The 22,529-nt window shown below is 56.3% G+C and overlaps 1 protein-coding gene across 4 annotated transcripts in view; it reads right to left on the bottom strand.

Moving 5' to 3' along the window:
- Positions 1–213: 213 nt before the first annotated feature.
- The window catches only part of FAM207A (family with sequence similarity 207 member A), a 51,013-nt gene continuing 28,697 nt past the window's right edge, over positions 214–22,529 (bottom strand). For 2 of the 4 annotated variants that reach the window (XM_017956384.3, XM_017956383.3), the window contains 4 exons: positions 18,100–18,168; positions 11,315–11,462; positions 5,476–5,550; positions 2,053–2,348 (listed from right to left, as the gene is read on the bottom strand). In XM_017956384.3, the coding sequence (XP_017811873.2) occupies positions 2,225–2,348; positions 5,476–5,550; positions 11,315–11,462; positions 18,100–18,130 (378 nt within the window). In that variant the 5' untranslated portion in view covers positions 18,131–18,168 and the 3' untranslated portion in view covers positions 2,053–2,224. Of the gene's footprint in view, positions 2,031–2,052; positions 2,349–5,475; positions 5,551–11,314; positions 11,463–18,099; positions 18,169–20,123; positions 22,490–22,529 lie in introns of those variants that run through there. The other 2 variants (XM_021935418.2, XM_017956382.3) reach the window with 2 other exon arrangements.

The raw sequence follows: 22,529 nt of genomic DNA, 5'->3' as shown, positions 1-22,529 counted from the left end.
CATCAAGGGCTACTTCCCTGGGACAATCTGCGTCCATCTCAGCCGATGGGACACCTGCTGCCACTCCTGCCCGTCGCTGTCCTTCCACAGCACCCTCCTCCACGTGACTCTCAGGCACCGCCAGGGGCTGCTCGCCCAGGGAGGAGTTAGAGGCCCCTGAGCCCGCAAGGATCCCTAGAAGAGGGGCTGCGAGCCACAACCAGACAGGAGTAATTTCAAAACCAGGAAGCAAGGAGGTTTTTAAATTTTTATTTTTTAGAGACAGGATCGCTCTGTCACCCAGGCTGGAGTGCCGTGGCGCAATCTTGGCTCCCTATAGCCATGGCTTCCTAGGCTCAAGCAATCCTCCCACCTCAGCCTCCCCAGTAGCTAGAACTACAGGCACGCACCACCACGCCTGGCTAATTTTTGTATTTTTTTCGTCGAGATGGGGTCTCACTATGTTGGCTGCTCTTGAACTCCTGGCCTCAAGTGATACACCTGCCTTGGCCTCCCAAAGTGCTGGGACTGCAGGTGTATGTCACTGCGCCCGGCCAGGTTTTTCACAAGAAACCCAGACCATGGGATGAGGATGTTGGAGAAAGTGGAAGCCGCCCCCACCCACCTCCCCACCACGCTGCCCTGCCTGCATCCCACAGACGTTGTTCCCAGTACTCACTCTACCACAAAAATGGTTTTGTTGCAAGCACTGGTTTGTGACCAGCTCCTCTGAAGCGAGAAGCCCATTCTCTAAGGAGCTGGGGCTGGGGCTGGGCAGCCAAGCCGGCCCCACCCGAGGGAGTGTGGGATACGCTGCCTGTGGCTCCTGTACGCCCGTCTGTCCCATCATCGGGGCCTTGGAGGGTGTCCAGGCTGTCTCTGTGGATGCCGTGTCTGCTCGTGTCAGGGAAGGGCCAGGACACTGAACAGAAGGGATGCAGGCTCCAAGTCGTCTCGGCCACCCACTCGCCAGGAAGTCTTTGGTGGGGCTGCTGGGGCTCTGAACCCTGAGCAGGCGGCAGGGCTGGGGAGGTTGGACCACGGGCGCTCACGACAAGAGGGGCCATGCACACAGGGGCCACCCACATGCCCTGGAGCCAGAAGGCCATGGAGCCCCTGGGACTACCCCCACCCCAGGCAGCCTGGGAAGGCTAAGGGTGCTGGGCCCCTGCCTGGGAGCTGAGAGTGGTCCTGCTCTGTACTTTCCAGACACCCCGACCACCACGCCCAGCCTGCCCAGCCCTGCTGCAGGACATGGGCCAGCGAGGTCCCGCAGAGCACTGGGGTGGGGGAGCAGGGGCAGGGGGAGCCCAGCTGGGCCTCAGGGGCCTGGGGACGCACCACCCTCTTGCTTTCCACACCCTGAAAACAAGGACTGATCAGTCACTGATTCACAGTCCAACAAACCTTCAAATACCAGGGCTTCCAGCAACAAAAGAGGCCCTCTCCTGCTTCTGGGTCAGCAAGAGCTTCAGGGCTGGGCCCACTCCGCGTCTCCTCCCTGCAGAAGGACCCTCTGCTCTCCGCCCCCAGAGCAAGGCAGTGGGCTGCCTGGGTTTGGAGCAGCTGGGAAGGGCGAGGGCAATGGTTGGGGTTGGGGGCACAGCCCAGGGGGTGCATACACAGGCAAAGAGCAGGCTGGGGCCTTGCCAGGGCCATCTGTGTCCCTGGTCACTGAGGGTGGCAAGGGAGACTGGAAGGGAAACAGACCCCCAGGTGGGGAGGGCCCCAAGCCAGCCCCCATGGCAGCCCCTGCAGGCCTCAGTGCTCCTGGATCCCACCAGGGCCGCAGCAGGAACTGAGGCTGAAGTAAATCAGGGTGGCTGGTGGCACAGCTGGGGCCACACCCAGGCACAATTCCCTCCCAGGGGGCTAGCTTGGGGGCACCGGTGCCAGTTCAGGGACGGATTTAGGGCCTCCACAACTACAGTCCCCACAAACCCTGTGCACGGCCCGCCCTGACTCGGCGTGGGGGCTGCAGCTGCCAGAGGAGGGATGTGGCTTGTCGTCCTGAGCAGAGCAGGGGCAGCTGTCCCAGGGTGGGCCCAGCCCTGTGAATCAGGGAGCAGCTCATGGGAACGGCCCTGGGGGTGCAGGGTAAGTTCACAGAGCTCTTTATTGAGTCCCACAACCGACCAGAGGGAAGGGCGTCCACCAGGCTCAGATCATGGTCCTCGAGGGGCTGGCGCTCTCTACCTGGCCCACACGTGTGTCCTGAGGAGTTGGGGCACGCCCACTGCCCTGGTCAGAGCTCGCCGCCACCTTCCAGCTGCATCCGCCGGGCCAGCGTCTGCCCGATCGCCACCAGGGGTCTGGCTCTGTAGGCCGGACTAGCCAGCAGCTCCCGAAACCGGGTCCTTTCTTCCTCACTGAAAGAATGGAGACCACAGATCAGCAGGCAGGAACCCCCAGGCCCCTCAGCACCCCCAGGATCTGACACAGCTCAGCCCCTCAACACCCAGGCACGTCGGACACCAGAATGAATGGCAGAGGCCTGGGGCCACCACTGGACTGGAATCGCTCCGGGTCTCGGGAAACCTGCTGCGAGGGGAGAGGCTGCCCCGGACCAAGAGGGTCATTACGCGGCCCCAGAGCCCTGGCAGTGCCCACTGTGGGGTGTGCCGTGAAGCCACATGCGTCCCAGAGCCCTGGCAGTGCCCACTGTGGAGTGTGCCGTGGAGGTGTCACCCGGCCCTGGCAGTGCCCACTGTGGGGTGTGCCATGGAGCCACATGCGTCCCAGAGTCCTGGCAGTGCCCACTGTGGAGTGTGCCGTGGAGGCCACCCGCCTCGGCAGTGCCCACTGTGGGTGTGCCGTGGAGGTGTCACCCGGCCCTGGCAGTGCCCACTGTGGGGTGTGCCGTGGAGGTGTCACCCGGCCCCGGCAGCAAATCTGGGGCTGATGGGGCTGCTGCGAAGGCTGAGAAACGGGACGGCACCTCACAAGCCCTGCAGACCACACCTTACATAAAAGACGGCTCCCTCCACGGGCGACCAAAATAGACGCACACGGAGGAGAGTCGAGAGCCGGAGAGCCTGAGCTGGCACAGGCCTGCAGCAGAGGGGGGCACGGCAGCCCCAGATGGGTGCCACGGCGACGACCCAGCACAGCACCAGCTCACCCCAGCTGCCACCCAGCCTGGCAGCCACTCAGCTCCTGCTCTAAACACAGAGCAGCTGCCAGCATCCCAGAGGGGTGCCCGGTGGAACACAAAGGTGACATGGGTCCCATCTCAGGCACAGAAGCCTCGGGGGCAGCTAACAAGGCTCCTTCACACCCCACTGGATGACCGCCTGGGCAGGGTGCCCACACACCAGAGCCACCGAGGACAGCGGGGCTGGGGCCATCTCCACAGCAGGAGGCGGTCAGGGCTCTGCTAGTCACTGACCACCGCCTCCTCCTGCCACTGCCACCCTGGCCCCAGCATGGCAGCTGGGACACTCCCCGTAAAGTCAGGGTGAAATGCCTCAGTCACAGCCTGGACATCACTAGTGAGCTCTGGGGCTATCAGGACCCAACAAGGCCCCACCAGGGGCAAATGAGGAGCCGAGGCCAGGGAAGGCCCAGGCCAGGTTCTTAGCACTATGGTCCATCGGGCAGAGTCCTGGGTCAGAGCTGGGGAGGAAAGGAGCCGTGACAGTGACGCTTGGAAGCGAAGCTGCACGGGGAGGGGTTGCAGGGGGAGCCTGTGCCTGTGCCCGAGTTTGGACACGGTATGGGACACGGGCTCAGAGCCCCTGGCACTGTGTGACTCCCACGCTGGGCCAGGCCTCCAGGTGCCATCCTGGACAACCGTAAACACAGACTCACAGACAGGGCCCTCCCACCTGAGAGAACAGCCCTTTCCTTGGTTTGGTACACATGGGAGCAGCCGTGGGGCACAGACCACCAGCCTCAGGAGCTACAAGGCTCACGCCCAACACGGAGCCCCCAGGGGAGCACGACCCAGGGAGGGGCCACTGTTGCTTCCCACTGGAATCTTGGGATTGAAGGATCCAAAGCCACTCAAACACCTGAGCCCTGTCCACACATGCCAGAAAGCACCACGGACACAGAACATGGAGTGAACAAGGGGCCTCCCGCTCTCCTCTCAGAAGCAACAAGAAACCAAACTCAATCTTTCATGAAACCAAGAGACCTGTTAACCTGAGCTGCTTCGAAATGCAGCGACCCCAAGGACGTGGGGGCACCAAGGGGTGCGGGCCACAGATAGTCTGCGAGAGGAAAACCTGTCGCCCTGTCCGGGCAGGGAGGGGCTCCCTGGACCAGGCTGTACACTGGGAAGAGGTGGAGAGGGAGGCCAGGCAGGAGGATGGCCACATGGAGAGGGCTCTGCCGTTTCCAAACTGTCTCCAGACAAGACTGACCTGGCAAGAACTCAGTTCATAAACAGAGAAGCACAAACCAAAGAGGACAAACATAAAGATCTACAGGAAGACCCCGCTCCTGAGGAGGCCGAGGCAGGAGGATCACTGCAGCCCAGGAGGCGGAGGCTTCAGTGAGCCTTGATCACACCTCTGCACTCCAGCCTGGGCCACAGAGCAAGTAACTGTCTCTAAAAAATAAATACAAAAACATTTAAAAAAACTAAAAAAGACAATTTACTATACTGTCTATACTTCACTCTAGACACGACGAAGTGTCTAGAGTAAAAATGGATTAGAGAACACGAGATGGAAGACAGATTAGAGAGATGCAGTAAATGCGTAATTGGTGCCCCTGAAGAAAAGCCAAGACAATAAAGAAATCTTTGGAGCTACCATTCGACACCAGCTTCTAAACACAACCGTACTCACGAAACAGACTTCAGATTCTACACTGGAAGGGCACAATGGGCCTCAGTAGAAGCTGACACGGAATGTTCCCTACTGAGAAATATCTTAGCAAAGTGAGTTCAAAAACAAAGAAAAAAATCATTCCAGTAGCTTAACTAAAACCATCTTATAAGGGCGTAAAATGTCCCTCAGTGGAAACTGGAGCTGAGTCTACAAAGAGGCAAGAGAGCGTGGTCTGCAGGTTTTTGTACCCCAAGAGGACAACTGAGTACAAATTTCTGCAAATCACAGGGTCCTAGCCCTGCTAACTGGGGGCCGCAGTGCCCAGCCACAGAACCAAACATGACCATCCGGGTTTCAACCAGCCAGGGGAGGGGAGGGGCGGAGGCGGGGCTGCGTCCACCCATCATTTTAGATCCATGACTCTCCTTGGAAGCCTTCCTGGGAGGCGGGTCTTGCCCCAGGGCCACAGGACCTGACTGCACTCAAGAGCCCCCCTGGAGTGGATAGGCAGGAGCTAGTGGAGCAGCATGGAGGGGACTGGGGGGGACAGGGGTGGGGTTCTCAGCCGCTGAACCCCTGAGAGGGCAGGCCGAAGGCACTCAGGACCCCTGGAGAGGGCAGGATGGGGGCACACAGGAGCTGAACCCCGGGGAGGTGGGTGGGGTGGGGGCACTCGGGAGCTGAATCCCGGGGAGGTGGGTGGGGTGGGGGCACTCACAGAAGCTGCTGTCTCTGGGCTGTGCTCATCCGGCTGAGCTCTGAGGGCTGGGGCTTGTTGCTCTCCCTCTCCCTGCTATGGACACAGAGAAGCCACGTTAGTCAGCACCCAGCATCCCCTGAACACCTTCCCGTGGGCAGAGGTTGGCTCCTCCCTTCCTGGAGCAGACATCGTGGTGGCCGAGGTGACCAAACTGCTGCAGAACCACAAGTTCCATGCTGCACTGTGGCCGTGGAGGCGGGACCCGGACAAGCAGTGCAGCTGCCTGACAGTCCTGTGACCGCCGGCCCCAAGCTGCTGCGCATGGAACCTGGTGACTCCTGCAGCTCCTCCTGGCTCCGTGGGGCATGGAGGGAGTGGTCAGCCAGGAACACGTCTCACGACACACAGCATCTCCACCCCACCTGCCTGGCCAGGGCAGGCTGCACAAACACCTCACGCTTCGGGCCAGATGACCCTGGCAGGCGGAGCCGGTCCCACTCCCACAGCACACGCCACTTCCCAGGAAGGCTGAGTCACCCACCCATGCCGACATGTCCCCAAGTCCTTTCTCTAGAAGGCGCATGCTATTCTATAGTGGGGAGCTGCACCTGCCCTCCTGATGACTGAACCTGGGGACAGGGGCACAGACCCCCCGTAGATTCTGCCCTGCCTGCATCTATGGGGGGGGGGTACCAGCGAGCGCTGCGGTCCCCCATGGACAGGTGGAGGAACTGAGGAGGTTTCCTGAGTGCTGCTGGTTATTCCCTTTAGTTCTGGGATTTCCAAACCACCAAGCTGGGCCCTGACTCAGGGTGCAGGCGGGCCAGGACACTCTCATCTCTGACGTCCACCCCAGGCAGGCTCTGGCTCCCTGCGGAAATTCTCACCCTCAGGTAACCGTGGGAATCTCTGGGAGCTCACTTGCACTCCCTGTGGTCAGCTGGCCAAGGCAGCTGCCAACCTGGCCGAACGTTCAGATGGGACAGCGACCTGGGCCTTGAAAGGAAGAGAAAACCTTCAGGGCCACACCAGGTGCCTTCCCAGACCTGCCGTCCACACAGCGAGGTGGGACCCAGAGGACGGCGGGAAGGTGGAGCCGCGGAGTCCTCAGGCCAGGAGATTTGATCTTTTATTCATGGATCTCTTAAAATATGAATGACAGACATTTTGTGTCTGCCCAAAATAGCCCTCAGCGCCAGCTTTCTTTTAACCCTGGCTCTGTGCTGACTTGGGGAAGGACTCAGTCCCCATCCCTTCCTGCTCACACCGGCAGATGACAGCCCCTCGCATCTCCCGTCTCCTCTGCCCGCTCAAAGCCACAGCTCCATTCATCCCAGGGGCTCTGCCAGGGCCGATGACATCTCCCCACGGCCTCTCCTGGGCCAGCCTTGCCCCGATGCAGAAGCTCTGCCCCTCTGGCCGGCTGACCCCCTCCCTGAGTCCACCCCTGAGCAGCAGCTCCCTCAGCGACTGCCCAGAGCTGTCCTGGGTCCCCACCCTTGCAGAAGCCGTCAGCGTGGGGCCCCCTCCTCTAGGTGCACCCCTGGTGCCATGACAGAGCCCTCAGTGGGGGAAGCCACGTGCTGGCGTCAGGAGACCTGAGCTCAGGCCCAGGGCAGCCTTCCTGGTTGGGGAAACCTTGGGCCCCGGAGCTGCACCCTCACTTTAAGAGATGAAATAGCAGTGGGGGCAGGACCAATGCCTCCCAAGGTTGCAAAGCAGAGGAGCTGCACCCAGGGTGGCTGCAGTGCCCACAGGGCCAGGCACAGCACCTCCTTCTCCCCACTGTAGGGACCGCCCCCCACCCACACGTCCCACATGCCATCCTCCCAGGCGGGACGCACAGCCTCCCAGTGGGGTTTCCCGAGTTCAGGGTCCTGGGAACAGAGTGCTGGGCAGTCACTGTCACGGGCCAAGGTGACCCGTAGGGCAGCACTGGCAGTGACACGACTCCGAGAGGCCTAACAGCAGGAAGCCGTGGAGGAATTCGAGCCTAGCTCTGCCCAGTGTGGACCCTCGCCAGTCCCCACGGCACTCCCTCCAGGCAGGAGCAGCGACATCACCACCATTCCCCTCCTGACAATCGCCCACAAAGCGCACACAGGAGGCCGAGGTCCAGAGCTTGGGGGGTCACCGGGTCAAGTGTCGCTCGATGCCTGCTTCCCAGCCAGGAGCGACGTGATCCCCAAACATGGGCCCTGCCCTGGCCTCTGAGATTCCAGCTCTGCACCCCACACCCCAGGAGCATAAAGCCCTCAGGGCAGGGTGCCAGGACAGGGGATTGAGAGGACTGAGGGTTGGGAGGGGCCGCGGGGCAAGGACCCAATGCTTGGGTTCCACAAGGACGGCTCTGCCAGCCCAAGCCAGATATTCTCCCCACTAGGTGGGAAGGGGAGAAGTGGGAGACAGGGCTCCAGGCTGCGAAGGAAGGGCGTCCACCCTCCAGCCTCCCAGGCCACTGGTGCTCACCTGCTGACCCCTCAAGCCCAGAGCACATCAGAGTCCATGAGTGGTGGTCAGTGGGGCAGAGACCTGCCTGCTGGGACCTAGGTGCAGTTCCCAGAAACATGGCCCACCGCCCAGGCACGCCGCGCCCCAGATCCCAGGGTCTCACACTTCCTGCAATACCAGGGTCAGAGCTCCCTAGAGAAACAGCAGGACTGGCAGGAGATGTCCAAGATGCACCTGGCGCACCTGTTGGTGCTGGGCAGTGGGAAAGAGCTAAAAACACGATCCCCACCTCAATGGGGCTAAAGGGAGCCGGAGGCAACTGCAAGAACTCCCAGCGGCCAACGCTGGAACAGTTTCAGCACCAAAATCAAGTAGTGCTGGATGACAACCCCGAGTGTAAACTAAACATCCATCTGTCCAGATCAACACCAAGGCATGACCGATACATATTCGGGGAGGACAGACAAAGCTCCTTTCCCAGCAGAATTCCAAGCAATCTTTGTCACTGCTGTGTCTTCCAGGAGGTGGAGCACAACCCCCACTCCAAGCCAGGGCTGCAGAGTGACTTCCTTCCAGAGAGGACAGCATGGAGGGGGGGCCTCAACTCACCAGGGGTCAGCTCAGCCTCACAGTGGTCAGTCACGGTGACAGGGTGTGCCCAATACAGTGCAGTGACAGTGGGCCTCCACCTCTGGGGGCTTCGTCCCCACACTCAGTCCCTTCCTTACCATGACAAAAACATCAGACAGATCCCAGCTGAGGGACAGCTTCCTCAAAACAGTCAAGGTCACCAAACCAAGAGGAGTCTGAGAAACTCGCAGCCAAGAGGGGCCTAGGAGCTGTGACGTCTGACTGTCACCTGGGATCCTGGATGGATCCTGAGGCAGAAAGGGGTCGTTAGGGAAAAATGAAGGAAACCTAAGGTATGGGCTTTAGTTAACCATTAATTACTTACAGCTCACTATTTCTCTTTTGATACTGGTTCCTTATGTGACAAACACACCACACTCACGTCACAGGAAAAGCACGCGGGGATGCCGGAGCTCCACGGAGCTCTCGGTACCATCTTTGCCATTTTCTATGATTCTAAAGCCTGTCTAAAACAGGGACCATTCCAACAGCTCCACCAGGGTCAGGAGGCACTGCTTCCTGAGTCGCACCTGAGGAGGGACGGGGACTTCCAGCGACAGGAGGCTCTCAGGGCTGAGAGCAGCCCCGCATAGAGGCGCAGACAGCCCTGAGGCAGGGGCACATCCTCCTTGGCCTGGGGGCTGGGTGTTTACACAGCTCTCTCCCTTCTGCGAGCCCCAAGCACATTTTTCAGATGAGAAAACTGAAAACAGGGAAACGATACTTGACCAGGGTCACATTTTTGTCCAAGAACCAGGAATGTTCGGTCGTCACATCTCCACTTCGGGCGGCCGCTCCTAGTCTGGACTCAGTGCTCCACCGTGGGATGCCGGCTGCAGCTGCCTGGGCCTGCAGCACGTGACCTACCACCCCCGGGCCTGGGCAGCTGGGCCATGAAAGGATGGACCCCAGGTTTGACATTGCACACAGCCCCTGCTTTCTTCTCAGATGGAAAGTTAGTAGGAGAAAGAAAATTATTTTTAAAAAGGCAAAATAAGAGCAGGTGCGGGGGCTCACGCCTGTAATCCCAGCACTTTGGGAGGCTGAGGCAGGCAGATCATAAAGGTCAAGGGTCGAGGGAGACCATCTGGCTAACAAATTGAAACCCCATCTCTATTAAAAACACAAAAGTGGCGGTGGCAGTGGCTGAGGCGCCTGAGATCCCAGCTTCTCCCGGGAGGCTGAGGCGGAGAATGTAAGCGTGAACCTGGGAGGAGGGGCTGCAGTGAGAGCTGAGATCGAGCCACTGCACTCAGCCTAGACAAGAGCAAGACTCTGTCAAAGAAAAAAGGGAAAGGGTCCATTCTTCCAGCCAGTTGAACGGGCAAACAAGCTCCGTTTCTCCATTGAACAATTCCAGATGAACGAACCAGTGCAGTTGATAGAACCAGGACGGACGCGCTGCCGACTCGATCGGATCAGTCGGAACAGGCAGCCCAGCCTCTTTCCAGCCAGCTCTGAAAGCTGGGCTGTGACTACACAGCTCCTGTCTGAGCCGGAAGCCTCAGCACCCACACCCGGGCGGTGCCTCCCAGCCCCTGGGGAAGGGCGGAGGCTGCTCTCCTTTCACCCAGGCACAAAGAGCCGAAAAGAAAAGCTGCCGGGAGAGAGGCACCACAGGCAGCAGCGTATCGGCAGGCTGCGTCCCCTGCAAGGTGACAGCGAGGGTCATGCAGCCGCCGCCCTCCTGGTTGAGCTGTCCTGGGTCGCACACACCACAGCAGGCTGGCAGGGCCACATCCACATTGCCAGGGCACAAGGAACCTGCCACTGGCAAATGGCTCACTGGGTGACAGGGTTCTGGAGGGAGCATCTCAGTGCATCAGGAGGGCTCATGCTGGGGACCAGGCCTTGCCCAGGGCAGGAGGGCGGAGGGGCCTCACTGAGGCCCAGGCCTGCTGGCTCAGCCGTTCATGCACTAAGGGTCCACAATCCACCACCCCAGCTCTCAGCAGGGCGCAGGGGAGGGGCACTGTGATGCCAGCAGCCAAGGGTGGGGCAGGGGCCTGCCTCTTCCCTGAAGAACAAACCACATCCAGACCCGTGGTGAGGCTGGGCGGCATGTGCCTCCCACACAGGTAGGTACAGCTCGGGAGAGCAGCCGCACTCACACCAGGCCCCGGCCCCCCTGGGGAGGATGCACGAGGCAGCTCCCACCCCAAGGGGACAAGCTCCAGGGATGTGTGTCCCAGGGGCCTGCATGTGTGGGTCCCACACCCTCAACACGCCTGACAGCAGGCCTGAGCCATCCCCACGGGCCACCCTCTATGGGACGGAGTAAGGGGCAGGGTAGGGTGTGCAGCATTAGGCGGGCATCAGGGAAAGGTCCACTCCAGAGGGGAGACGGGAGCCCCCGTTAGAGGCACGGGAAGAGCATGGTAGGTGCTCAGGAGCCTCGGCTGAGCACAGCAGGGTTTCTGCAGGACGGAGGCTGTGGCAGAACAGGGAGCTGCGGGGACCCCCAGTGGGACCTGGCAGGAGCTGTGGCCAGTGTGGGGGGAGGGGCACTCAAGGGAGCTCGGCATCAGCAGAGTCACCAGGCTCCTCACAAGGGTGGGCCTGGGTGCCCCCGAAACGTCCCCCACAGCCCCCGCCAGCCTCACGAACTCACGCCCTGGGAACGGGGTACCTGCGTGGAGCGCTAGCTGAAGCCCCAGCTCCTGGCCTCTGCAGGGTCAAGAGCCACCGTGGCCCACAGGTCCGGCTCATATCCCTTCACCTTTGGACCCGGGTCAGCCCCACAGCTCAGACAAGGCCACCCCTCCCGGACACTCACCTGTGGGCTTGGCGCCGGCTGCTAGCCTTGAGCTCCAGCAGCTCGGGCAGGGCGTCCCTGAGCGGGTGCAGGTCCCCCACCACCACCGTGGCCCTCCGCCTCCGCTCCTCCCTGTGCTTCTGCTCAGCCAGTTTTATGGCTTCGATTTCTAAGGAAGGAGAAACCACGTTAGAGGCAAGCAAGAGGCGGAGGAGGAGCCCAGGCCCAGAGCCCCTGGCCCACGAAAGACCTGGCGGGGTGCCCAGCCCTGCTGCCTCTCTCCTTCCCGCTGTCGCCCCCATTCCGCCCCGGGAACCTGCAGGGTGGGCAGGCCTGAGTTATTTTTTTCCCCTTAATGACAGAGCTGTGCTTTTTAATCACAGGGCTGACAATGAGGTGGAGCTGCAGCCACTGAGGATTTCTCCTGCAAAGGGATGCTGGCAGCCGAGGCCGGAGCACGCCTGGGGGAGTGCACACAGCTACCGAGCAGAGGGGAAAATGAGGAAAGGGGTCTTCAACTTAAGATGGCAAGTCACAGCCTGGGAGGCTCAGCTTTGTTCCCAGGAGGAAGAGGGCTCCCCAGAGGGAAGGGGAGGAGCCCCAGGACAGACCTGAGGGCTTGGGGCCATGGGGCGTGGCAGGCAGGGCTGAGGCCTCCACACTACAGAAGGGATTTGGGCAGGGTCTGGAGAGAAGGGGCATGGCCTTGGGATTTGATTTAATTTAAAAATTTATTTATTTCAAAATTGCTAAGAGAACACATGCTCGGACATGCTCCTCGCTGCACGTGGCTCCTGGAGGCTGTGGAGTGCGGACAAAGCCTGCTCTCTTCAGGGCAACCCAGTGGGACAGGCCTGCAGCTCAAACACTGCCAGCTCGTGACACAGGCCTGGGCATGGCAGCACCTGTGCCCCCCGGGAGGAGTGCCCAGGTTTCCAGAGGTGCCAACAGCCAGCTCCTCTCCAATCCCGCTGTCTGGGATGGCAGTGCCCCCTCTCAGCCCCCAGGGCAGGTGACTCACGGAGCAAGGACTGAAGGGCCCACCCTGACCAACCCAAAGTCAGGGATGCCACCCTGCCCTGGGTCCCTGTAGCAGGGAGTGTTTACCTGGCTCCAAATCGCTGACAAGAACCTGGGACAAAGACCACCCTTCCTCTAGGTCCTCAGCCCCCAGTGCAGCTTGAGAGCTTGGAAGGTGTACACCAGCTCTCCACAGCCTCGGGAATCATAAACATAAAGTAAGAATCCAGCACTTCTCAATCCTGCCGGGACTGTGGCAGACACGTTACACGGCACCTCATCCAAAAGAGAGCCAGGGCACCCTGGAAAACTGGGGTAGGGAGGGGCGGGCCAGGCCAGGCGGCTCCTTCACAGGCTGCAGACCCAGGCCAGGGAAAGCAAAGCAGATGCGTGTGGCTCTCATGAGGACAGACACAAAGGCCTGCACCTCTGCAAGTCAAAGCCAGAAGCCTTTCAAAAGAATGATACTTGTGCCCAAGCAGGGTGAGCCTCAGGCATGCAAGGATGGTTCTCCCGGGAAATGCCTCAGGGTGACCCTCCACAGTGGCCACTCAAGAGGCGAGAAAGCCTATGGTCACCACCACCAGTGTCCAGAGGATTCTGCACAATTCACTGCCCACGAATGAGAAAAATTACAACGAAACCACAAACGGAAGGAAGCTCCTTGACAGAGATGAGCTGCTAGAAACCCACAGTGAATATCGCATTTCAGGGCAAAACATTAGACACTCAATGATAAATCAGAGCAAGGAAAAGACGACCACAATATCGACAGTCCCACCTGGCCCACTCCATTCTGAGAGGGGAGGGAGGGAGCGAGGCAGTGGCGGGCGGGACCCACGCCCTGGGAACACTCAGCACTGCTCTCATCTGCGGCGCCTGGGGGAGGAGAGGCCCCACACAAACACCAGCTTCCACGCAGCCAGGAGAACCCACGGGAGAGTGCAGTTCTTCTCTGTCAGCTACTCCAGAAAAATCTGATGCTGCCTCAATTAAAATTTCAACAGGATTTTTAGTCAAAACTGTGCAGCTAATTCTAAATTTTATTTTTTAAAAACAATTAAATGCATAAGAATAGTAAAGACATTTTTTAAAAAGAACAAGCAATAAGAAAGTAGGACTATTGGATATTAAAGCAAATGATGCCACCTAGGAGGACAACCAAGGGTTGGGAAAGTCAACTGGGACATGTGTGTGATTCCAACTACCCACCCTCCCGCCCACGGGACGTGGGGAGCCACTGCCTGCGGCATGGTTGGGGCACAGGCTGTGTGGTGGAGCATGGAGGCACTACCCGGGCACCGGGCAGGTGTGTGGACAAGACAAAACAAAGCAAGGGACAGAGAGTGACTAGGGGAGGCCTCCAGGAATGGGAGGGCCCTGCAAGGGGGAGGAACAGCAAGGATAGTTTTCGAGCTTGTCCTCACAAAGACAACGGGGGGGTGGCAGGTGCAGATCTACAGCAAAAATTTCAACATATGTTGGGGAAAAAAAACAAATTGAATGAAAAAATCCACACATACAGAAACTATGCATTTCTAAAGATCCTAAGGAATCTACCAAATGACTATCAGACCTAATCATGATATTAGTAAATTCATAGGATACAAGATCAATATTTTAAAAAAACAATTGTGTTTTAATATACTAGCAGACAGCTGACAAAAAACTGCATTTATGATAGCATAAAAAACTATAAAAATACTTAGCAATAAGTTTATTACAAGATGTAAGACCTCTATACTACAACTATGTAACACTGATGATGAAAATTAAACAGAGAGATACACCACGTTCACGAACCTGAAGATCTGCTTTGCTAAGATGGTAATTCTGAACTGATCTATACATTCAATGAAATCCCAATCACAGCCCCACTAGGTTGTTGTTGTTTTTAAAGAAACAGACAAGCTAATAATAATTTATATGGAAATGCCAAGGACCTAGAATATCCAAAGCAACCTTAAGACAGACAAACCAACAGAAAGGACTTGTGTTACCTGACTTCCAGACTAACGCTAAAGCTCTAGTAATCAAGACAGCCTGGTATTTGCTAAGGTGCAACAAACAGATCAGTGGAACAGAAGACAGCCCAGAAACAGATCCACACTCAGGAGACTTCCTGATTTTTCAAAAAGGCACCAAAACAATCCAATAAGGAAAAAAAGTATTTATAACAAATGGTGCTGGAACAACTGAATATCCACATTAGGGGAGAAAAAGGAGCTTAACCACTAACATCACACAGACGAACAATTCAAGACAGAAAAAAAAAAAAAAAAAAACCCAAAAAAAAAAAGAAAAAACAAAAAAGGAAAAAAAAAGGAACATAAAAAATAACATCAAACAGAAGAACAATAAAAAAAAAAAAAAAAAAAAAAAAACCAAAACCCTAAATATGAAAGTTCAAAGTATAAAGTTTTAAAAGAGGAATAATATCTTCATGGCTTGGGATTAGCCAAAGCTTTCTCAAATAGGACACACATACACATACATACACACACACAGTAACTAATAAATTAAACTTCTCAAAATTAAACCCCCGTTTATTAAAAAAAGAAAGTTCTCAAGCCTGTAATCCCAGCACTTAGGGAGGCTGAGGTAGGCAGATCACGAGGTCAGGAGATCGAGACCATCCTGGCTAACACAGTGAAACCCCATCTCTACTAAAAATACAAAAAAAAAAGCCAGGCGTGGTGGTGTGTGCCTGTGGTCCCAGCTACTCAGGAGGCTGAGGCAGGAGATAATCTCTTGAACCGGGGAGGCAGAGGTTGCAGTGAGCTGAGATCGCACCACTGCACTCCAGCCTGGGCAACAGAGCACGACTCTGTCTTAAAAAAAAAGAAAAAAAAAAAAAAGTTAAGAAAATGAACAGGCAAGTCAGAGTCTGGGAGAAAACATCTGTAAAACACATATCCAACCAAAGACTGGACTCTAGCACAAAGAATTCTTAGAGCTCAATAATAAAAAGGCAAAAAGCCTCATGAAAAATGAATTTCACTGACGCTGAAACAAACGGGCAGGGAGTACATGAAAATGCTCTTTCGGTGGCAATGAAAACGAGCACCACCGTGAGACACCATTTCACGGTCACCAGACGGCCAAGGCTGAGGAGACGGCGCGCCACGTGTTGGCAAAGCTGCAGGGCATGGACTCTCACAGGCTTCTGGTGGGAGCGTGAACGTACAACCGCTCTAGAAAAGCGTCTGGCAGCTGCTTATAAAACTAAACATACACCTACCCTATGACCCAGCATTCCATTCCTCAGCATTTACCCAAGAGAAACGAAAACATGTCCACAAAAAGACTTGTGAAGAATGTTCAGAGCAGCCTTATTCATAGTAGCTAAAAATGGAAAAAAGCCCAGGTGTCCATCAGTAGGAAAGTGAATAACCAATGGTGTATTCACACAATGAAATACTTCTCAGCAATCAAAAGGCATGGACTGCTGCTACACGCAGCCTGGATGGCTTTCAAAACCATTACGCTGAGCAAAAGCAGCCAGACCCAGAAAGAGTGCATCCTACATGATTCCACTTATATGAAGTCTAAGGCAAGAAAAACTCAACTGTGGACGAGAAAGGACAACACAGTGTTTATTATCTCTGGGGCAGGCGGAAGAGGTAACTGACTGGGAGGGGCACGGGACTGCCAGGGAATGGTGGTGACGGCCCATAACCTGAACGGGATTTCAGCTGCACAGGTGTCTACATTTGTCAGAAATCACTGAATGGCACACTTAAGATCTGCATTTCATTTTATGTAAATACTATCTTCAAAAGAAAAAGAAAAAAAAGCACCATAAATTCTAGCAGAATTATTTGGGGTGGAGTGTACTGATGTCTGCAATTTACTTTGAAATGCATTTTTAAAAACCCATGTTGGTACATGGACAGAAATTGCTAGATGAACAGTTATGTAATAAAGACTGTAAAATCTGTATGGTGGGTACAGGGTATTCACTATAAAATTCTTCCCACTTTCCTAAATAAAATTTTTCATAATAAAATACAAAGTAAAAGTAACTTGGGAAATGTAGCTAAAGCTGTATTTAGAGACAACTTACAGCCTTTCATTCCTGAACAAAACATATACAAACAGATGAGCAGAGCAACTGAAACCCAAAAAAAGCTAGAATGGGAGGATGATCAAAATAAAAACAAGTAATTTTGAAGACAAAAGAGTAGAACTGACCATTAAACATTAATTATTAAATGGAAGAGACATAACTTCTTAATCAGAAATGAAAGGGGGATACAAATAAAGAACGATAAAGAAAATAGAATATTTAATAAGAAAGCAACTAACACATAAAGACTGAGCTCTGACTAAATTTGATTATTAATATTACTTAGAGACAGGGACCCACTCTGCCGCCCAGGCTGGAGTGCACTAGTGCAATTATGGCTCCCTGCAGCCTCAAACTCCTGGGCTCACGCGATCCTCCCACCTCAGCCTCCTAAGTCACTAGGACTAGAGGCTCAGAGGCACGCACCACCTAATCTGCCTAATTTTTACATTTTCTGTAGAGACAAGGTCTCGCTATGTTGCCCAGGCTAGTCTGAAACTTCTGGGCGTAGGTGATCCTTCCACCTCAATCTCCCAAGGTGCTGGGATTACAGGCATAAGGCACCATCCCCAGACAAATTCGATCATTTCGTGAGTGGCCAAAATTGACTCAAGTCGTGAAAAAAGAAAAAAAAGGACCAAGAGCCGTGGAATAAAATTTACACATCATCAAAGAATTATGGCCTAGAAAATCAGGGTCCAAATGGCCACAGTCCAGGAGTCCATCCAAATCCACTTTCACAGCTATGCTAGGAACTGTGAAAAAAAAAGGAAGAATGAATCATTTCCCTAAGAAATATCCAAAAAGGGACAGAAATCATAAAACTAATAATCACGAAATAAACCGACAAAGTTTTCTAGGTCCTACCTCTGAAAAACATAACCTCCAAAGAAAAAATAAAGCAGATCATACACTAACGTATAAGAACATAAAAAAGAAAATATTTCAAATTAATTTCACAAAGTCAGCAGAATCACACACAAAAAAATAACCAAAAAATACAAAATAATTTTGACGAGAAACAATCTTAGAACAACACTGGCAAATACCCAGCATCATGAAAAATAAGGAGATATCCAAAACAACCTGAGTGGGAAGTGTGGCTTTCAGCCCTCAGAGACGTGCGGCTGCGAGCACGTGGCAAGGCTGACCTCCTACGTGGAGCCTCAGAAAAGAGGGATCCACGGGCCTGAAAGGGTCTGGGGACCCCAGGAGCCCTGCCCACACCCAGATCGCTATGCGCAGACACTGGTTTTCACCGCGGGCAAGGCCTGAAAGGATTTCACACACCACCGCAGGTACTTCTGAACCATAAAGACTCCACAAGCACAGGTTACTTCCATAACAAAAAATTTCACAGTGGGGAACAAAAGTAGGTAATTTTTACAAACAAGGAGCCGAGAGCAGCAGCTTCCCAAGGCCGTCCTCCAAAGGGAGGCAGCCCAGCTCTGCAGGTACCCACAGGGATGGGGTGGCAGTGCCACCTGTAACAGACCAGACCAGTTTGGCTGTGCTGCCCAGTCTCCATGGCACCCCCTCTGTGCCTCCACTGTCCTTTGACCTCCACAGCCGCCTCTAAAGGGTCTTGGGAGATCCCCTTGGGGACCCTGGAGGGAGTGTGGCTGGTGTAGGCCAGACCGTGCGGCTGTGGGAACAGGAGGGCCCACGGGATGGGACCTGGGCCGGCAGCTGCCTTGAGATGCAGGCATGGACTTACTCTGCAACCATTGCTCACGCCTTAGCTTCATTTTCTCCTTCTTGGGCAAAACGGTCTTGGCCTCTGCACCTGAGGAAAGAGAACATGGGAGTGAGAAAACGTGTCCAGGTGGCACCCCCATGACCTGAGAATGGGCTGGGGAAGGTTCTGATGGTGGAGCCACTGCAGTCACTGCAACTGGTCTGGCCTGTGCCAGCCTCTCAGGCTCCAGAGCTCTGGGCAGCACCAGGGGCACCTGCAGCCTCAATCGGCCTTGGGAGGCTCTCTCAGCAGCGGCCCCCCACAGCGATGGCCTGGCCACTTACTCCTGACCTGCCCCGGAAAGCAGGTGTCCCAACATGGAGGCCTCCTCCCCACCCATGCCCCGAATGACAGTCAGGGCAGGCCACAGCAAAGCCATGCAGGAACACCCAACGGCTCATGAAGGGGGCCACGAACAGGGCAGAGGCCCCTATGGGGACATCCACAAGATCCTGCACGGTCACGTGAGGCCCAGCGATGTACCTGCTCCCTGCCCCCTGCCAGGCCCAATGACGTGCTCAGTGGACCAGAGGCTCCATCCCTGGACCCCACAAAGCGGCCCTCTCAGGGAGCCCCCAAAAATGAACTCCACAGGTGCCCCTGTGCTTGGTCCACACGGAGCTCAGGCACCTGCCCGGCAGGCGGGGAAAGGAGCCTCATTTGCTCGGGGAACGGGGCAGGGGCAGGACGAGCCTGCAGGGCCATGCAGGTGGGGACAGCTGGAGAGGGCTCTGGCCGCTGTGTCTCTGACTCCAGTCTGCTCTAAAATAGAGGGGACTCAAGGGCATCCCCGTTTCCTCGGCCAGAACTGATTTTCAAGACGGTTCAGCCTCCGCCGCATTCTCCCCAGAACACATCTCCCAATTTCTCTTCTAATGCATGCAGACCTTCCTGGCTTGTCCAACAAACCCACCCCGTCGAAGGAAAAACAAAGCAGAAGCCCTGCCTGGAGAGAGGCAGTCACTGCGCTCAGCATTTCAGACTTCACTTTGGGAGCTGGTGTGAAACCTCCAAGGCCCAGGGCTCCTTCCTGCAGGATCTGATCCCCTCCCGCAGCTTCCCGGTGTGCCTGGGCTGACCTACTCTCCTCCACTGCATCCCCGACCTCTCGCTCCCGACCACAAAGGGGAGGGGCTGATTCTGCAGCTTTTCTGTAGTTCTGAAATTGTTTCAAAAGAAAAATGAATCTAAGACCAGTGGAAACTGACCCGGACAGTGACCTGTGTTGTGTCGGAATGAAGAAAACGAGGCCCGGGCGCAGGCCGGGTCGGGAACGCAGCACAGTGACCCTTCCCGGCTCTGGCCCCAGGGAGCTCCCCAGCCCCATTGCCATGGCACCAGGAAAACAGGAACCAAACACGCTACTCCTGCAGGAGGAGAGGGCCTGGAATGCTGCAGCCGGAGCAGAGGCTGCCTGGAACTGCTGGCGGCGGCCCCACGACCCCCAGCTCCCACTGCTTTCTGGGCCCAAGGTGCCCTTGCTGAAGTGCCCTGGCACAGGTTCATGCCTCCTCCCCTTCCAGCCTCTGGATGGGCTGACGGGTATTCAGGAGCTACGGAGGGGGCTCGCCCTGTGAGTCCCGCTTCTCTCTCCTCCGTGGGCCCAGGGCCACAAGGACAGGGCAGGTGGGTGCACCCCCACCTGTGAAGGGGACAGCGTGAAGTCAGCTCGAGCTGCTCCGGTTTCTAAATTTACCCACGACAAGGCCAGCACACCACAGCTCCCACAGGTCTGCAGAAGCACAGGAGTGTCCTGTGGGTACAGCAGAAATGCCAGCTCGGAGGAGGGCCGGGCTGGGAGTGCAGATGCTGGGCCTCAAGCAAGGGTGTCTGGAGCCGCCGCTGTCCTGGGCCTCGCCCCCAAACCCAGATCCCAGCAGCGCCAGCACTACAGCCCCAGTGGCTATGCGGAGGGGAAGGTCACCAAACACGTCGGATTAGTGACAAAATGACAGCAGCAGGGGCCACCCCTGAGGCACGTCATCCCAGCCTGAGCTTCTCACATGGGACCTGGCAGTCTGAGCGGGCACCAGGAATACCAAGGCAGAGCTGACGGTAAAACGCGACTTCACAGAATCGACTGGCCAGCCGAGCTGAGGCTGCAGAACGGTGCACCCTTGGAAGGGCTGTGACCTCGGCTTCCCGCTCTGGGCAGAGAGGCTTCTTCCTCCGCGCCCTGTGCCCTGTCTGCTTCACACACTACGCCGCCTGCTGCACGGGTGGCTCAGACACTGCCACTCCTTCTGGCCTGCTCAGTCCCTGACTCAAACGCGTCAGGGAAGATGGGCAAGTCCCCATTAAACTGAACCTCAAAGAACCCCAGCCAGTGGCTGAGGCAAGGCTAGAGGAGGTGCTCAAACCCTCATTCCCCCCAAAGCCGAGACGGGATCCCCGCAAGACAGAGCCCAGGCCTCCCTGTGGGGAAATATGCTGCAGGTGCCATCCACTCCCCCTCACACTCGGCGGAACCCTCTGGGGCCACCCGTTGCTACTGGCAGTGAACAAGCCCAAAGGGTGAAAGACAAGGCCTCAGGGCACAGGGTGGCTCCTATGATCTGGGTCCTGGGGCCACCCAGTGGTACCTAGGGTGCTCCTGGCTGCCACAGCGCCTGTACCTGAGCTGGACTGCAAGGCACAGGGCAGATGGATGGTGGAGATGAAGATGAGGAGGATGAGAAGCCATGCCCTCGCCTGAGTCTTCAGGAGCCCAGGATGTAGCTGCCATGGAGCCGACCTGCAAAGAGGCGCCCGGCTCACACGCAGCGTGTGGGGACAGCCCGTGCGGGACAGCCCCTCCAGTCCAGTGGGAGGCACTCTGAGGAGGACTCGAGGGCCATTCGAGGAACAGCCTCTCTAACCCTTGACTCTGGAAGATCCTGCCTCGGCCCTGCCCTCGGGGAGTGACTAGAAACCAGCCCTGAGCTGACTCGCCACGGAGCCCTGGGGGTGGCTTTGGTCCCCGAGCGCCGGCCAGCCCAGCAGAAACCTGCAGCATGAGCTGAATGGCTCCGCACAGAGAGAGGGATGGGCACACACTCAGGCACAGGCTGCCTAAAAACCATGACAAGAAAAGGGAAGGTGAGGTGCTGCCATGCAGGAGCCAGGACACGTGCTCTGGAAGTGCAATTCTGGGGACCCCGGGCAAGCCAGCTGCCCCGCCAGAACCACGGCTTCTCAGATGCCATGGTGCAGCCTGCGCTCTCTCATCTGAAAAAGGGGTCCCGGGAACAGACGCAGTAAACCAGGCACAGGGGAGGACGCCACATGTGGCAGCCACACAGCAAGCCTGTGCTGCAGGCAGCTCACCTGGTTCCCAGCCCTCACCAGGTCAGCAGACACAGAACCAGGCTCACCAGAGTTGGGCTGTAGGGTGACACGGTTCACGGGGCACGTGTTCTGACGGACCCTAAGGAAAATCAGCATGAGACTGGCTTTTCCGTGCACGACATCAACAAGCCATGGTTCTCACCCCACAAAGATCTGCATGAGGCTCAGGCACAGAACAAGACGCAATGCTGCTGGCACGTGCTGCTTCATCTCGGGCTCGGGTGCCGGGAGATGCTGTGGCCTACAGAGCCGCTCAGATGCTGCCACCACCACCCAGGTCACGAGATGAAGCAGCACGTGCCAGCAGCATCTCACGGTGCTGAGGTTCTCCTCACCACGCCTTCTGGGTGAATGCAAGCTGAAATGCACTGCGGGACAGGCCGTTTGGGGAAAAATGAAGTGGGAATCATCCGTCTCACTCTATACACAAAAATAAAGTCCTGATGGACTAAATACATTAAAAAGGCACTACAAAAGCACTGCAGAGAACACAAAGGGGCCACAAAACACACAGAAAACACAGAATTTGCTACAGAAAAACTTTAAACCTCCGCAGAGAAAAAAATAACATGAACAAATTCAAAAGAACTACCAACGAGGGGGAGATGACTGCAGTTAACAAAAGAGATTGCTTCCTTCCTACACAGCTTTCTCAAACCAATAAACAGCCGAAAAGAAAAACAGGAAAAGGCGCATACAGACAGCTCACAGCAATGAAGGCTGAATGCAGCCTTGCTGACGAAGAGCCGCACATTCCACGAGGCAGGCACCGCCGGCTGGGTCCGCATCGGCAGACACCTCGTCTGTATCCTCCACAGGTACCGGCTGCAGGTGGAGGAAGACTTGGGTTCTGCTCCCGGCGGTGTCTGCAGTAGGCAGCCTGGCAACCCCTGTCAAGTGTCAGATGTTCATCAAGCTGGATCAGCAACTCCACCGCTGCGGTCTGATCTACAAATGTCTTTACTCACATTCACAAAACGGCCCACACTCCCTACAGAGCTGGGTGCACCGGACAACAAAACCTCAGCAGCCGTGACGTGAGGCTGCCCCAGAACACAGCCCAGGGAAGCAGCAGGGGCAGA

This window comes from Papio anubis, chromosome 4, assembly GCF_008728515.1.
Source record: "Papio anubis isolate 15944 chromosome 4, Panubis1.0, whole genome shotgun sequence".
NCBI classification, from domain to species: Eukaryota; Metazoa; Chordata; class Mammalia; order Primates; family Cercopithecidae; genus Papio; species Papio anubis.
The sequence above is the reverse complement of the archived record's forward strand: the minus strand, read 5'-3'. Positions and strand labels throughout refer to the sequence as shown.